The sequence below is a fragment of the Dipodomys merriami genome, unplaced genomic scaffold (assembly GCF_024711535.1).
Source record: "Dipodomys merriami isolate MVZ:Mamm:240054 unplaced genomic scaffold, mDipMer1.0.p SCAF_6, whole genome shotgun sequence".
Classification (NCBI taxonomy): domain Eukaryota; kingdom Metazoa; phylum Chordata; class Mammalia; order Rodentia; family Heteromyidae; genus Dipodomys; species Dipodomys merriami.
This window is the reverse complement of record NW_027206179.1, coordinates 10,471,183-10,486,048: the sequence shown is the minus strand read 5'-3', so window position 1 is coordinate 10,486,048 and position 14,866 is coordinate 10,471,183. Positions and strand designations below refer to the sequence as shown.

At 64.2% G+C, this 14,866-nt stretch overlaps 1 protein-coding gene across 3 annotated transcripts in view; it reads left to right on the top strand.

Annotated features, from left to right (window-relative positions):
* Nucleotides 1-14,866, top strand: part of Nfic (nuclear factor I C) — a 46,501-nt gene extending 31,635 nt beyond the window's left edge. For 2 of the 3 annotated variants that reach the window (XM_070002465.1, XM_070002464.1), the window contains exons 3-10: nucleotides 1,009-1,080; nucleotides 3,326-3,400; nucleotides 4,770-4,893; nucleotides 5,324-5,448; nucleotides 8,318-8,443; nucleotides 9,905-10,089; nucleotides 11,447-11,513; nucleotides 14,756-14,842. In XM_070002465.1, coding sequence (XP_069858566.1) covers nucleotides 1,009-1,080; nucleotides 3,326-3,400; nucleotides 4,770-4,893; nucleotides 5,324-5,448; nucleotides 8,318-8,443; nucleotides 9,905-10,089; nucleotides 11,447-11,497 — 758 coding nt within the window. In that variant the 3' untranslated portion in view covers nucleotides 11,498-11,513; nucleotides 14,756-14,842. Of the gene's footprint in view, nucleotides 1-1,008; nucleotides 1,081-3,325; nucleotides 3,401-4,769; nucleotides 4,894-5,323; nucleotides 5,449-8,317; nucleotides 8,444-9,904; nucleotides 10,090-11,446; nucleotides 11,514-14,755 lie in introns of all 3 variants that reach the window. The other variant, XM_070002466.1, reaches the window with a different exon arrangement.

Below are 14,866 nucleotides of genomic sequence, written 5' to 3'. Positions count from 1 at the left end.
GCCAGGCCCCGCCCCTGCACCAGGCCCCGCCCCTGCCCCTGTGCCCGGCTCCGCCCTCTGTACCAGGCCCCGCCTCTGCCCCCCCCCAGCGCCCGGCTCCGCCCCCGGCGCCAGGCCCCGCCCCTGCACCAGGCCCCGCCCCCGCCCCTGTGCCCGGCTCCGCCCTCTGTACCAGGCCCCGCCTCTGCCCCCGCCCCCCCGCGCCAGGCCCCGGCCCCGCCCCTGCACTAGGCCCCGCCCCCGCCCTGTGCCCGGCTCCGCCCTCTGTACCAGGCCCCGCCTCTGCCCCCCCCCAGCGCCCGGCTCCGCCCCCCGCGCCCGGCCCCGCCCCTGCACTAGGCCCCGCCCCCGCCCTGTGCCCGGCTCCGCCCTCTGTACCAGGCCCCGCCTCTGCCCCCCCCCCCGCGCCCGGCTCCGCCCCCGGCGCCAGGCCCCGGCCCCGCCCTGCGCCTGGCTCCCCCCCCCACCGCGCCGCGGTGGCGCATGCGCCCTCCGTCCTGGCTGCAGAAGCCAATAGCGCTGAGCTCAGCGTCTGCCTGCCGCGCGCCTCTGCTGCCTGCCAAGAAGCCGGATTATTTTTAGATAAAATGGGGGTGCGGGGGGGGGAGCGTAGGCGGAGGAAGCCCCCGAGCCGGGAGGGGGGAAGGGACGGAGGGAAGCGGGGGGGGGGAGCATCTACCAAGGGTCTGGAAAGGCTCAGGAACTCTCCTCTCTTGCCTCAGTTTCCCCATGTGTGCCATGATGATGGGGCGGGGGGGGGGGGGCGGAAGCAGGATTCACCCATGAGGCTCAGAGAGTGCAAGGGACTTGCCCCGGGACACACAGCATGAAAGTGAGGCAGCCGGGATTCGAACCCCAGGCTCCGAGGAAGCCAGCCTGCAGCTGTGGGTGCGTCCCGCGCAGAGGGCCCCTGAGCCTCGGGGACCGCCATCGAGGCCTTGGCGGGGCAGCTCAGGCCGTGGGGTGCAGGCCCCCGCCTCACCCTCCGTCCCCTCTTTGTCCCCGCAGATGCGGAGCAGGGCAGCAGCCCGCGGACAGGCCTGAGCTCAGACCAGGAGGACAGCAAGCCCATCACACTGGGTGAGTCTGGGGGTGTGGGGGGCCTCACGTACCCCTCCTCGGGGCTCCACAACCCAGACGTGTTCCTTCCTCGTGGGGGGGGGGGGGCGGGCAGGGTGTAAGGCCTGCTGTTCCATGTTATAGGTGGGTAAACTGAGGCCAGAGGTTCCAGCACCCGGGGCTGGCCACGAGTATGTCCTTCCTTGCAGCAGCCCGGGGACGCCCGGGCTCCCCTGCCCGCAGCCCTCCACACTCCCACCTCCCGTCCCCCCTGCACCCCGCAGGCCTTCCTGCTGCCCCTCCCACACGTCAGGCTGTCCCTGACCCCAGGGCCTTTGCACCGGCCCGCCCTTCTGTCTGGACAGCAGCCTTCCCCCTCCAGACCTCCCCAGACCTCACCTGGCATGCCCCTTCCCAGAGGGCCCCCAGCCCCAGCCCCTGCGGCCTCTCCGGCCACTGCCCTGTGTCTTATTTCCTCCCCAAGGAAGTCTGTGATTGCATAGGTGTTTACTTAGTGATTACGGGTGTCTGTTTATCTCCCCCCCCCAAGAATGCAGCCCCAAGGGGCTGAAGCTTCTGTCTGCCATTGGGGGCCTCCTGCAGCCCCGTGTCCACAGTGAACGTGTGTAGAAAGAAAACAAAAGGGATGGATGGAGTAGAGGAAGAAGAGGAAGAACAGGGCAGGGAGGGGAAGAAGAGGGGGAGGGAGGGAGGGAGGAGGGAGGGAAGGGGAGGGAGGACCGGAGAGAAAGAAGGAAGGAAGGACCGGAGGCCCCCACCCATCGGAGGGGCCCGCACAGGCATGCACAGGGACACAGAAGGTTCCAGAAGGCGGCCCACGGGGCCACGCCTCCCCGGCTCCAGCCTTGTCACCCTGCGTCCAGCCTCTGTGACCCCGGGAGGCAGATGCTGGGGGAGGCAGATGCTGGGGGAGGCAGATGCTGGGGGAGGCAGATGCTGGGGGAGGCCGGGGGGGGGCGGCCCGGGCTGCGGGGGGACCTTGGGCGTCTGGCGTCCCCCCCCCCCCATGGTGCTGGGCCAGGGCTGCACAAACAGGAAATCCCAGCTGGGGGGAGGGCAGGCGACACGGGCTGACAGCTCCGGCCAGCTGGGTCAGCAGGAAGCGGCCGCGGCCACTTCCCCTGGACACTCGGGGGTCCACCGCCCCGCCCTCCCCGCATGTCCCGGCCCTGAGGAGCGGGTGTCACCGGGGCCACCGGCTCTGGGCTCCTGGACAAGCCGGGCACCCGGCGGCCAATGCTGCCCCCTGGGGGCCTGGAAAGGGACTGTCCCCACCGCGCCCGCAGGCCAGAGCTGGCCACCTTCCCCGGGGCTCCGGCCCCTCTCCCTCCCCAGCCCCCGTCCTCCACCCTCCTGCGGACCCCAGGGCCTTTGCACAGGCTGCTCGGCACTGCCGGGCACCTGGCTTAAAACCATCTTTGTTCAAAGTCGCCTGACTGGCTGCCGGACCCTAGATTTATTTTTCTTTCTGGGGGGAGCACTTGGCACGGTTTCAACTGACGTCTTCCTCTTCTGACTGGCCACCTCGACCGCTCTGTAAAGTGTCATTTAACGGGGGGCCATCCCCGCTCACCCGCCCGGGACAGGGCTCGCCTGAAGTCCTCGTGGTGGCGCAGGGCCCCCCGCCATGCCACGCCGCTGCCGCCATCCCAGTCTCCACCAGGACAATCCCACGAGCCACCGGCCACGGTCACGCACCGCGGACGCGCCGCGGCTTGTTCCTGGCTGAGTAATATTCCAAGAGCGGTGACCACGTTGCATCCCTCCGTGGCCCGGGGTGGTTCTCTGGTTTTGGCCACCGGGCCGCGCGGTGGTGTGCAGGGTCCCCCTTGAGGTGGCCTGATGGCTGCCACTCGCTGGGTGGCGAGTCCCCCGTGGCCGGCCCGGAACCGCACTGGGGGGGGCCTGGGGGCACACGCTGTCCCCAGCTCGGGGAGGCCTTCCCGTCCACATCTGTCAAATGGGCCCTGAGAGGCTCAGAGAGGGGCAGTCACCTGACCAAGGTCACACAGTGGGGGCGTCGGCATGGAGATTCCAACTCGGCTCTGGCTGATACAGCGGGGGGGGGGGGGGGGGGGGACCAGGCTGGACAAATGGCCACGTGGAGCGGGGGACACGCTTGTCAGACTGGGGGGGCTGGGCATGGCGACCCCTGACCCCCCAGGCAGCCCCAGGGCTCCAGGAGTGGGAAGCAGACCCCACGCAGCCCGGGGCCGCTGCTGACACGACTCCGCCCCCGTTTCAGACACGACGGAATTCCAGGAGAGCTTTGTCACCTCCGGCGTGTTCAGCGTCACGGAGCTCATCCAAGTGTCCCGCAGTGAGTGACCGGCGGGGCCTGGCCAGGACAGGGGGCCCCCACCCGCCCCCACCCCCGTCCCTCGCATCCTCCCCACACACGGTGACCCGGAAGGCACTCCCAGGGGCGGGGTGACCGGTCACCTCCCCAGGAAACAGGAACCACCAGTGCTGGGTCCTCCAAGCCCCACCCTCCCGGCCCTTGGCCTCAGGCTGCCTCACCAGCCAGGCCTGAGCACTGCCCTGCCTTAACAGTAACTTCCTGTCCACATCAAAACAGCCTGACCTCAGCTGTGGCTATGCCTCTGCCTGATGGTGCAGCCTTGGCCTCTCCCAGGGGCCTTGGTCTTTTGACAACACAGACTCCAGATCAGAATCAAAATAAGAACCAAGCAATGGTAGTGGGGCACTGGTGGCTCACACCCGTAATCCCAGCAACTCAAGAGACTGAGATCTGAGGATCCCAGTTCAAAGCCAGCCCAGGCGGGAAAGTCCCTGAGACTCTTATCTCCAGTTAACTGCCAAAAAAAAGCCAGAAGTAGATCTGTGGCTCAAGTGGTAGAGCACCCAGCCTTGAGCACAAAAACTCAGTGCCTAGGCTCTGAGTTCAAGCCCAGCACACACACATACACACACACACACACACACACACACACACACACACACAGCCAAACAGTAGCTCTAACCCATTATCCCAGCTACTTAGGAATCTGGGAACAGGAGGATCAAGGTTCAAAGCCAGGGGCTGGGAAGGTGGCTCAGTGGTAGAGCGCTTGCTTTGCATGCATGAGGCCCTGGGTTCGATTCCTCAGCACCACATAAGCAGAAAAAGCTGGAAGTGGTGCTGTGGCTCAAGTGGTAGAGCGCTAGCCTTGAGCTGAAGGGTTGAGGGACAGCGCCCAGGCCCAGAGTTCAGGCCCCACGACTGACAACAAAAAGAAAGAAAGACTCAAAGCCAGCCACACCAGGCAAAAAGCTTTATGAGACCCCCTCTTCCAACCAAACACTGGATACTGCAGCACACGCCTGCTACCTCAGCTATGCGGGAAATGCAGATAGCCCAGGCTAGATGTAAGATCTTACCTTGTCAAATTAGGAAAAGAGAAAAGATTGGGCGGGGGGGGGGGGGGGGGGGGGGGGGGGGTGGGGGTGGGGGGTGGGGGGGGGGAGGGGTGGCAGGCCTCACTTGCCTAACAAATGTGAGGCTCCAAGGTTGAGCCCCAGTACCTCCAAACAACAAAACTGTCTCTGATTTTTGATTTGAGAAGTCCCTCTACCCCCCCCCCCACCCTCCCCACCACATGACCCCTAGGATGCTGACCCCAGTCTTCCAGGGGGTAACAGCCCCTCTGGGCCTGCGCCCTCACTCTCTTCCCCACCGTTCCACGCAGCACCTGTGGTGACTGGCACAGGACCCAACTTCTCTCTGGGAGAGCTGCAGGGGCACCTGGCCTACGACCTGAATCCAGCCAGCACGGGAATGAGAAGGACGCTACCTAGCACGTCCTCCAGTGGGTACGTGCCTGGCACCCTGTCCTTAGGTCTGTCACCACCCTACCCGCCTTAAAACCGGTTCATTCTTGTTCCTGGAATACAGTCCATCTAGTATAGAAAACTCCTACTCATCCTGCAAAACCCAACCTTGAGTGCCCTTGGGCCCTGTGAAGACGCAGTTCCTTGACAGTGACCTATCATTCGTACCTCGATTTCCCCCATCAGTAAAACTGAGGCAGGGTGGCCGCGGCGGGGCCTGGGTGCAGCCCCGCACCCCCCCCCACCTCTCCCCTCCCATCCCTAAAAGTAGGAGTGATTACAGTCAGGATTGATGCGGGTCCCGTGGAATCTCGCGATACAACTTCGCCCCGCCCCGGAAAGTCAGAGGCCATTTCCCGCCCACCGCGTCTCCATGGTAACCGGCCTTCCTTTTCCCTCTGCTCCCCTTTAGAAGCAAGCGGCACAAATCGGGCTCTATGGAGGAGGACGTGGACACGAGCCCCGGCGGCGACTACTACACCTCGCCCAGCTCTCCCACGAGTAGTAGCCGCAACTGGACGGAGGACATGGAAGGAGGTAAGCCTGGAAGTGGAGACGGAGCCGACCTTCCGGTGGGGGGGGGGGGGTGAGGAACTGTGGCCGGGACTACATATCCCAACAGGCCCTGCGTGTATGCCGGAGGGTGGGAAGTGGGATTGCAGCCGCGTTGCCTCTTGGGAATTGTAGTCACGCTGGCTGCGTGTTCTTACAAGTACAGTCCGTACTCACTCGTTCCCGCAGCACTTTGGTTCCGTTCACTGCGGAGTGGTGGCAGGGCAGCCAGGGTTGGCGTTAAAGCCCTGCGTCTTTGGGGTTCCTGAGCTTACAGAGCTGACTCGGATGATCAGGGCGCTTCTTCCTGGTCTCTTCTATGGACTCTCCCGTCTGTGAGACCCTACTTGTCCTCTTGCCCACTGGAGGGACTTGGGTGTCTTTTTTGTGGGTTCCTCTTCTGTGGGGTGCTGCTGCTTCCTCCTTCTTGGTTTACGTCGCATCTCCCCCTAGGATTTTTTTCCCCTTCTTGCATGGGCTACGGAGGGCCCCTAGCTTCCTGAAACCTAGCTCTGTGCACCCCATTTCCTGAAGATTCCCCAGCCCTCTCACTGGGGGCAGGGCACACACAGGCCCGCTTTGGCAGCTGGTGTTCCGCCCCCTGCACCTCATCTCTTACACGGGGGTGCTCAGACATCACCTACAGTACCCTTTCATAGGGTTGTTGTGGAGAGCTGGGGAATTAACCTTTCATGGCCCTAACGGGCCCATCTGCTGGGGATCTGTTTGTTTTCCTCGTCTTTCCTCCCGGTGCTTTTTAGAAAGCTCTGTCTGTACCTGTAGGATTTTTGAGAAGGAAAAGAGAGCAGATTCAAGCTGGGCTTGTTAACATTGATGGTTCAAGACCAGCCAAGCCCAGCATGGTCAGGCATGCCTGTAATCCCAGCTATGTGGGGAGCGTAAATAAGATCCCACTCCAGGCAGGCCTGGGCATCAGTGGGAGCTCCTCGCTCAAAGAAAACTAATATGGAAAGCTCTGGGGCAGGGAACCAGTGGTAGGAGGCATGGCTTCAGTGGTAAGAGCACTTGCCTTGCATGCATGAGGTCCTGGGTTTGATTCCTCAGCACCACATAAGCAAAAAAAAAAAAAAAAAAAGCGGGCTGGGCGCTGGTGGCTCACGCCTGTAATCCTAGCTACTCAGGAGGCTGAGATCTGAGGATCACGGTTCAAAGCCAGCCCGGGCAGGAGAGACCGTGAGACTCCTATCTCCAATAAACCACTAGAAAACCGGAAGTGGCGCTATAGCTCAAATGGTAGAGCGCTCGCCTTGAGCTGAAGGGCTGAGGGACAGCGCCCAGGCCCAGAGTTCAAGCCCCACGGCCAACCAAAAAAAAAAAAAAAAGCGGGAAGTGGTGCTGTGGCTCAAGTGGTAGAGCGCTAGCCTTGAGCTGAAGAGCTGAGGGACAGCACCCAGAGTTCAAGTCCTGCGACCAACCGAGAGAGAGAGAAAGAGAGAGAGAGAGAGAGAGCACTAGTTCATTGTTGGACAGATCTGGGTTCAAATCTCAGCTTGGCCGCCGGGTAGCTGCATGTGCTTGTGTAACCCTGGGCAGATTCTATGTCCCTGAGCCTCTGTTTATTGCCAAGTTTGGGGTGACAACACCAGGATTTCGTAAAGCAACCATCTGACGCGTGGGAAGTGCCAAGAGAGCAGAGCGTGGTCTCTGATGCCCCCAGCAGGTATTTCAGGCTCCACGTGCCACTGTTGGAGCAGCCACACACACACACACACACACGCACACACACGCACACACACATGCACGCACATGCACACACACACACGCACGCACACACACACGCATGCGCGCACACACACGCATGCACACACATGCGCACATGCACACACACGCATGCACACACACACACACACACACACACACACACACACACGGAGAGCTTGCCTCTGCCGGTCCCTGTCAGCTCCGCCCAGCTCAAGGGCCTGCAGTGAGACGCTCTTTGCTTGGAGGAGACGGTTCGCTGTCGCCGTCCAGCGTCCCTGGGCAAATGCAGTGTGAAGGGGCGTTCGCGTTCACTCGGATGCGGGGTCCTCTGTCCCCACGCACCTGCCCAGAGCACGAAGGCTTTCCCTGAGCGCCCCAAGTTCTGCAGCAGGGCGGGCGGGGTCCCCCTGCTCTGTGCCTGCGACGCCTCAGGAGGAGCTAGAGGAGGCATGAGGGGGCGAGCTGTGATGGGGGTTCGCACACAGCTGTTGGGGGGTCCGCCAGGGTAGGGGCGAGGCAGGCTGCATTGCTTTGCGTCCCCAGGCCCGCGGCAAGCCCCTCCGCCCTCCGCCCTCCGCCGGCGTTACAGGCGTGAGCCACCGGTGCCGGCTTCACCACGCTCATTTCTAAAATTGCTGCCCTTCCGGGGGCGGCCGCATGCAGACAGTGCCACGGGGGAGAGGGGGGGACAGGGGCCTCCCTTGCCTGGGGTGGGGGTCACGTGGCCACGCGCACTGTCTCCCAGCCCCCCCACCCCCGGGATCAAGCTGGGGGCACTCTGGTCCCCACGTGCTCATGAGGCAGGGAGGAGCCATTTTGTCCTGGCGGTACAGGCCTGATGATGTCCCCAAAATGGCTGTGCCCCCCCCCCCCATGCAGTGTGCTCTGGATTAAAGTTAAAAGCTGGAGAGGAGAGTTCCAGGAGCCCCGGTGACCGCCGTGCCCCAGCTCTGGCTGGGCTGGCGGGGAGCTCCGAGCCCTCTCCTTTGGGGTACCCGGGCTCCTCACTGCGGGGAGCCCCCTCCCCACGCTGGGCCCTGTGCTGGGATGGGAAGGGGGTGGATTGGGGGGGAGCCCGGGATCCTGGGGTGACCACCTGACACCGCCCCTCCCCCGCTCTGCCCCCCCACAGGCATCTCATCCCCCGTAAAGAAGACAGAAATGGACAAGTCGCCCTTCCACAGCCCGTCCCCCCAGGACTCCCCGCGCCTGTCCAGCTTCACCCAGCACCACCGGCCCGTGATCGCCGTGCACAGCGGTGAGTGCCACCACCCCCGGCCAGGGATGTCCTTCCGCACACCTGACCAGCCCACCAGAGAGTGCATGGCAGGATGACCCGAGGGTAGACACGGCCATGATACACAGCAAAGTAGCCCAGTGGTTTCACCCATAGGTTGGCCAGTGGTGGCCCTGGGCTGCCTGTTCTTGTCAATAAAGTTTTATTGACACACGGCCCCGGCCTCATGTCTGTCCATCACGATGGCTGTTTCTGCACTAGGGTGGCAGACGTAGGTAATCATGACAGACACCTGTGACAACCAGACCTACAGACCCTGTGCTCAGGAGCCGGGGAGGGGCAGAGCAGCACAAAACACAGAGCTCGTCAGGAAAAGGGAACCTCAGTGCCAGGCCAGAATAGTATACAGCCAGGAACGGGATGAGGCTGTGACCCCCACCCCGACTGAGGGGGGCAGACACAAGAGGCGCCCGGTGTGGGGCTTCACCCAGAGCAGACGCCAGAACGGGCAGACCCAGAGACTGGAAGCGGGGGCTCGGGGATCCCAGGAACGGGCGGCGCTGCGGGAGGGCTCCTCTTGAGAATCAAGAGCAGGCGCAGGGCTTGTCTCTGAGAGGCGTGGGATGTTCTGGAACTTGGTAGAGGTGACAGTTGCACAGCTTCGTGGAAATAACTAAAAACGGCGGGATTGTGCGCTTTCTTAGCAGGGTGAATTTTGCAACATGGGAGTTGTCCGGTGGTCTGTCCACCCGAGGGACCGGTTCCAGCCCCCTCCCCCTCCCCCTCCCCCCCCATGGGTGCTCAGTTCTCTGGTTTAACTTGACATGGTGCTCTGTCCCCATCATGGAGAATGTGCTACTGTGTCCACATAGAGAACTGTCACTGCTGCGCCGTGGGGGCCCAGTGACAAGAGAATGCAATAAATACTTTCCACCCGCAATGTAGACTCTAAAGACACGGAGAGCTGACTGTGTTTCCGTGTTTAAAAGACATTTACTGCTGGACACGGTGGCACATGCCTATAATCCCAGCTACTCAGGAGGCCAGGATTGGGAGGATCACAGTTCAAGGCCAGCCCTGGAAAAAGTCTACGAGACTTTTTTTCCCCGCCATGGCAAACAATAAGACCTAGCATGTTAGCCGGGTGCCAGTGGCTCATGCCTGTAATCTAGCTACTCAGGAGCCTGAGATCTGAGGATCGTAGTTCGAAGCCAGCCCCAGCAGAAAAGTCTGTGAGACTCTTATCTCCAATAAACCACCAAAAAAGCCGAAGTGGCGCTGTGGCTCAAGGGGTAGAGCGCCAGCCTTGAGAGAAAGCGCTAAGGGACAGCCCCCAGGTTCTGAGTTCAAGCCGCAGGACGGGCACCCTGCCGGGCGTGAGTGTTGGGGTGCGGGGCTGGGGCAGGGGGCGGGGCGCAGCGGGTCCCTCGGTGCTGGGGGGCGGGCGTGGAGCCGCTCACCGCCCTCCGTCCCGTTCTGCAGGGATCGCCCGGAGCCCGCACCCGTCCTCGGCTCTGCACTTCCCCACCGCGTCCATCCTGCCGCAGACGGCGTCCACCTACTTCCCCCACACGGCCATCCGGTACCCGCCCCACCTCAACCCCCAGGACCCGCTCAAAGATCTCGTGTCGCTGGCCTGTGACCCGGCCAGCCAGCAGCCTGGACCGGTGAGTGGGCGTCACCCCCCCCACGTGGCCCCTGGGGGCCTGTGCAGCGGTGGGATTTCCGTCTGGGGGGGTCTGCAGCCCCTGTTCTGCGTTGAGTCGGTGGGCCTGGGTGTGTAGGACAGTTGGGGACAACAGGATCCCTGGCAGTGCCCAGATCCTGGGCGCCTCTTGGGCCGGGCCCATGGCACGCAGAAACACGCAGGCCGGGTCATGGGGGCCGTGCGTGCTCCAGGACAAAGTCCCAGCAGGCATGCGGGGCGTGAGGACACAGCATAGAAAGCGGGTCCCAAGCCGGGTGCCAGTGGCTCACTCCTGTCATCTTAGCTACTCAGGAGGCTGAGATCTGAGGATCGAGGTTTGAAGCCAGCCCGGGCAGGAAAGTCCGTGAGACTCTGATCTCCAATAAACCACCAGAAAACTGGAAGTGGTGCTGTAGCTCAAGCGGTAGAGCACTCGCCTTGAGCTGAAGAGCTGAGGGACGGCGCCCGGGCCCGAGTTCCAACCGCATGACCAACAGAAAAGAAAAAACAAAAAAATGATGGCGGGAGGTTAGGTCCGTCTTTCCTGGGGGAGTGGGAAATGAACCCATGACAAGCAGGTGCTTCTTTGCGGTGACCTGGACTGGGTCGTGCGGTTGGAGGGAATAACGCCCACCTGGCCCACCTTCTCGATTTTTCTGGGCTTTGGATTGCAGTGCGTTGGCTGCCCTGGGATGCTGCGCGGGGCCACTGCAGCCTCCCCAAGATGTGGTCCCGGCTGTCCTCCCGACCTCCGGCCTGTGTGACCTCAGGCCAGGGCCCGGCCCTCTCTGAGCCTCAGTCCTCTGAGCTGCAGAATGGGTCTGCATGCACCCCCCGGGCGGCGTGGCCGGGAGGAGCTGGCGGACATGGGTGCGGGACGGGTGTTGCGAACTCTTTTTATTTGTGTACCTGGGGTCGGGAATCGTGTTGGCGGGCAAATGGGGAGCACTGTGGGGGCGGGGTGCTGCTCTCGGGGTGCACGAGGCCCTGGGGTCCGTCCCAGCATCATCTAAAATAAAACCCACTAGGCTTGCGCCCCATGCTGGCCTGGCACGCAGTAGGCCCGTGGCTGTCCCCCCCACCCCCACCCCACCCCGCTTCTACCTCGTCCAGGGGCCATTCACCCAGAGCCCAGTAAATGATCCGGCGTCAGTAGCTCATCTCCTGGCGGTGCAGGGCGGGCATCGCTGCAGCTTCGGTGCTCAGGGTCTTTGTGTTGTCCGCGCCCCCCTCCCCCCAGGCAGTAGGACCCCCCCACCCTGGCAGGCCGCAGGGCGGGGAGCCGGGGGGAGGGGCCCGCGCCGACGCTAATGGGCTCTCGGTCTCTCTCCCCGCAGCCTACTCTGCGCCCGGCGCGTCCCCTGCAAACCGTTCCTCTCTGGGACTAGAGCCGAGGGATCACAGGTAGGGCCGAGGGGCTGGCCGTGGGGGGCTGGGGCAGGGCAGGGCAGGGCAGGGCGCCCGTCTGGGGGACCCCGGGGCCTCCAGACCCCAGCAGGGTTCTTCCCTTGACTGCACCCCCCCCTCAGGCTCAAGGGCCCCTGTATGGCCCCCAGGGGTGCGAGGTGACCCCAACCCCGCCTGTCACCTCCTTAGTGCCGGCTCCTGCCTTGGGAGATCGTTGGTGGCAGAGCTGTGACGTCCCTGTGAGATGGGAGGTCGCGTGGGCCAGCGAGGCCCAGAGAGGCCAGGGGTCACACCGCACACTGGCCCCGCCCCTCCCCTGCGTCTGGCCCAGGGACCTAGAGAGAGGAGGGGGCAGCCCCGCAGCAGGGGGTGGGGCCCAGGAAGATGTCCCCACCCCAAGGGGATGTGACCAAGGAGACCGAGGAGAGGGAGGCCGAGGAGAGGGATGAGGGGGCCGTGCCGGCCAGGGGCAGGCACTTCCCCCCACCCCGCGCCCCCCAGAGGAAGGCTGGATAGCAAGGAAGGCTCAGAGAGGGACAGCCAGCCGCCTGAGGCTGCACAGCAGTGGGGGCGGAGACCCAGACCCCAGGCCCACACCCACCCTCGGGTTAGAAGTCCCCATCTTATGGGGCCTCGGAGCCTCAGCCCCCCGGGGCTGCAAGGGAAGAGGGGAGACAGGGCAAGGAGGCCAGCCTAGGGAGCCCTGAGGCCTGGAGCCCCCCCCCCAGCTCCAGAGGGTCCCCTTGGCCTTCAAAGACTCAGAGACAGAGAGACCAGCCCAGGGCCACCTAGCAGTGGGGTCCCCCTGGGCCACCGTAGGCTCTACGGGGGTCACAGGCTAAGGTCAAGGAAGGGGTCACAGGTGGTGCTGTCCTCTGTGGGGGGGTGCGCTACGCTCAGGTTGCTGCTGGGGGGGAGGAGGGGGAGGGAAGGCCCAGTGTGTGGGGACCCGCCATCCTCTTCTCCTGGCCTGGGGCCAAGCCTAGGCTGTGGCCGGGACAGGCCCCCCCCGCCCTGCCCCCCCGCCCCTGCCCCCCCAGCCTCTTCCCCTCCCTCCCACAGCCTGCCAAGGCCACACCTCCCCCCACACACACAGTCAGGGGCACCGTGGCCCCAGTGGCAAGAAGGGGTGCCCCCCCAGCCTCCCTCCGTGGTACCTTCCCCGTGGCCAGCTGAAAACCAGGCCCAGTGTCCTCCTCCCCCGCCCATTCCGGGGAGCATAGAGCCCCCCAGCTGTGCCAGCCCCTGGTCCACCTGAGGGAAAGGAAACTGAGGCAGGTGGGCACCCCATCCCCCTCCTCAGGCCAGGCTCCAGGGGTGGGGGCGGGGGCCAGAGGAGGCGTGGCGGGGGGGGCGGGAAGGGCGGGATGCGGGGGGGGGTCCGCGGGAGGCTTCAGTGTGAGGGAGGAACACAGCCAGAAGAACCTTCTAGAGCCCGGAAGGGATGAGGCAGATTGCGGGGAGACTCTCCGGGGACTGCAGGTTGGGAGGAAGCATGGGGTGTCCCCCCTGCTGCTGCTGCGGCCGGAGGGGGGGAGGGCGGCACGGGTCCCACATCCTGCTCGGTCAGCACTTCCTACTGCTGTTCCTGGATGCCGCCTCCCCTCCCCTCCCCCTTCCCTCCCCTCCCCCCGCCCCCCCACCCCACTCCGCCACGAGGCTGGCCCTGCTGGTGGTGTGGGGGGGGATCTCCTCCATCCCATCCGCTCCCCAGGGCTCCCCGGGAGCCAGCAAAGGGCAGGGGGTCACAGCGTGGACATCCTGAGACTCCCCGCCCCCCCTCGGCCATGTGGGGGTGCCCCCCCCCCGGGAGGGAGGAGGGAGGAAAGGCCACCGTGGCCGGCCGGGGCTGGTGTCCACCTCGGGGAGGGTCACGCCCAGAGCCTGTCTGGTTGCCAACGGAAACCAGACATGAGGTAATGGCCGCCGTGAACTTGAACTTGGCTGGGGGTGGGGGAGCGGCGGAAGCGCCAGTTCCTCCGACGGGCCTGCCTGGGGGAGGGGCGCCGTGGCTTCGCCACCAGGTTTGGGGGGGCAGCGCCCGGGGCGGGGCTCCCCGGGGACTGGACAGGGCGGTCAGGGCTGTGGCCTCCCTGTCCCTGTGTCAGACGGGAGAGGACATTTCAGTACAGCAGGTGGAGCGCTCGCCTGCGGTGCCCTGTGGTGGTGGGGGGGTCACTAAATGGGGAAATGCCGGTTAAAAAAAGAAAATGGGGGGCTGGGAAGGTGGCTCAGTGGTAGAGTGTTTGCCTCGCATGCATGTGGCCCTGGGTTCGATTCCTCAGCACCACATTGGCACAAAAAGCCAGAAGTGGCACTGTGGCTCAAGTGGTAGAGCTGAGGGACAGCGCCCAGGCCCAGAGTTCAAGCCCATGACCGACAGAAAAGAAAAGAAAATGGTCCTAGCCGGGAGTTGGTGGCTCATGTCTGTCATCCTAGCCACTCAGGAGGCTGAGATCTGAGGATCGAGGTTCAAAGCCAGCCCGGGCAGGAAAGTCCGTGAGCCTCTGATGTCCAGTTAGCCACCAGAAAACCGAAAGTGACACTGCGGCTCAAGTGGTAGAGCGCTCACCTTGTGCTGAAGCGCTCAGGGACAGCGCCCAGACCCAGAGTTCAAGCCCCAGGACCGACTAAATAAATACGATGGCCTGGTACCTGGCCTGGGGCTGTCCAGCAACGTCACGTGCTGGTACTGCAGTTGAGGGCAAAGGTCACAGCCACATCTCGAGAAACCTCCCCTCACCCCCACTTTACACGCTTGGTGGTGAGGCTGGGGTGCAGTGGGGAGGGTGCTGTGCTGGCCAATGCAGACAGCGCAGTGTGTGTGATGTGATCCATCCCTGCCCCCCACCCTGGGTCACCCCGTCCCGCTCCGGGCATCCCCAGACTCACCCCTGCCCTGCTGCTGTGGAAACACAGCCAGAAAGTTCTAGTTCCCCCCCAGCTCTATGCCTCGCCCCCCCCCCCCAGCCTGGTGTGGGATACCCTTGGACCAGGAGCAATCCCACAATCCCACACTGCTCGTCCGGGATGGAAACCTCACCGGCCACTTGGCGTTTACCCAGCAGCCTTGTGGGCAGCGCAGGGCCCCGACCCGGGTCCCACGGGTGGACGGGATCCCGGTCCCGGGGTGGCGGCTGGGGCCGCGGGGGAGGGCACGGAGGGGCCGCAGGGGAGCTTGACGCCTGTGCTCTCTCTCTCTCCCCCCAACCCCGCTCTCGTTCCTGTCGGCCGTTCAGTCCTGGTACCTGGGATAGCAGCGTTCTGTGCCCCCCACCTCCTCTCCATCGCCCGGGAATTCCCGGGGGGCAGCGCCGCCTGCCCCCCCAACCCACATTTGCGGTGGGAAG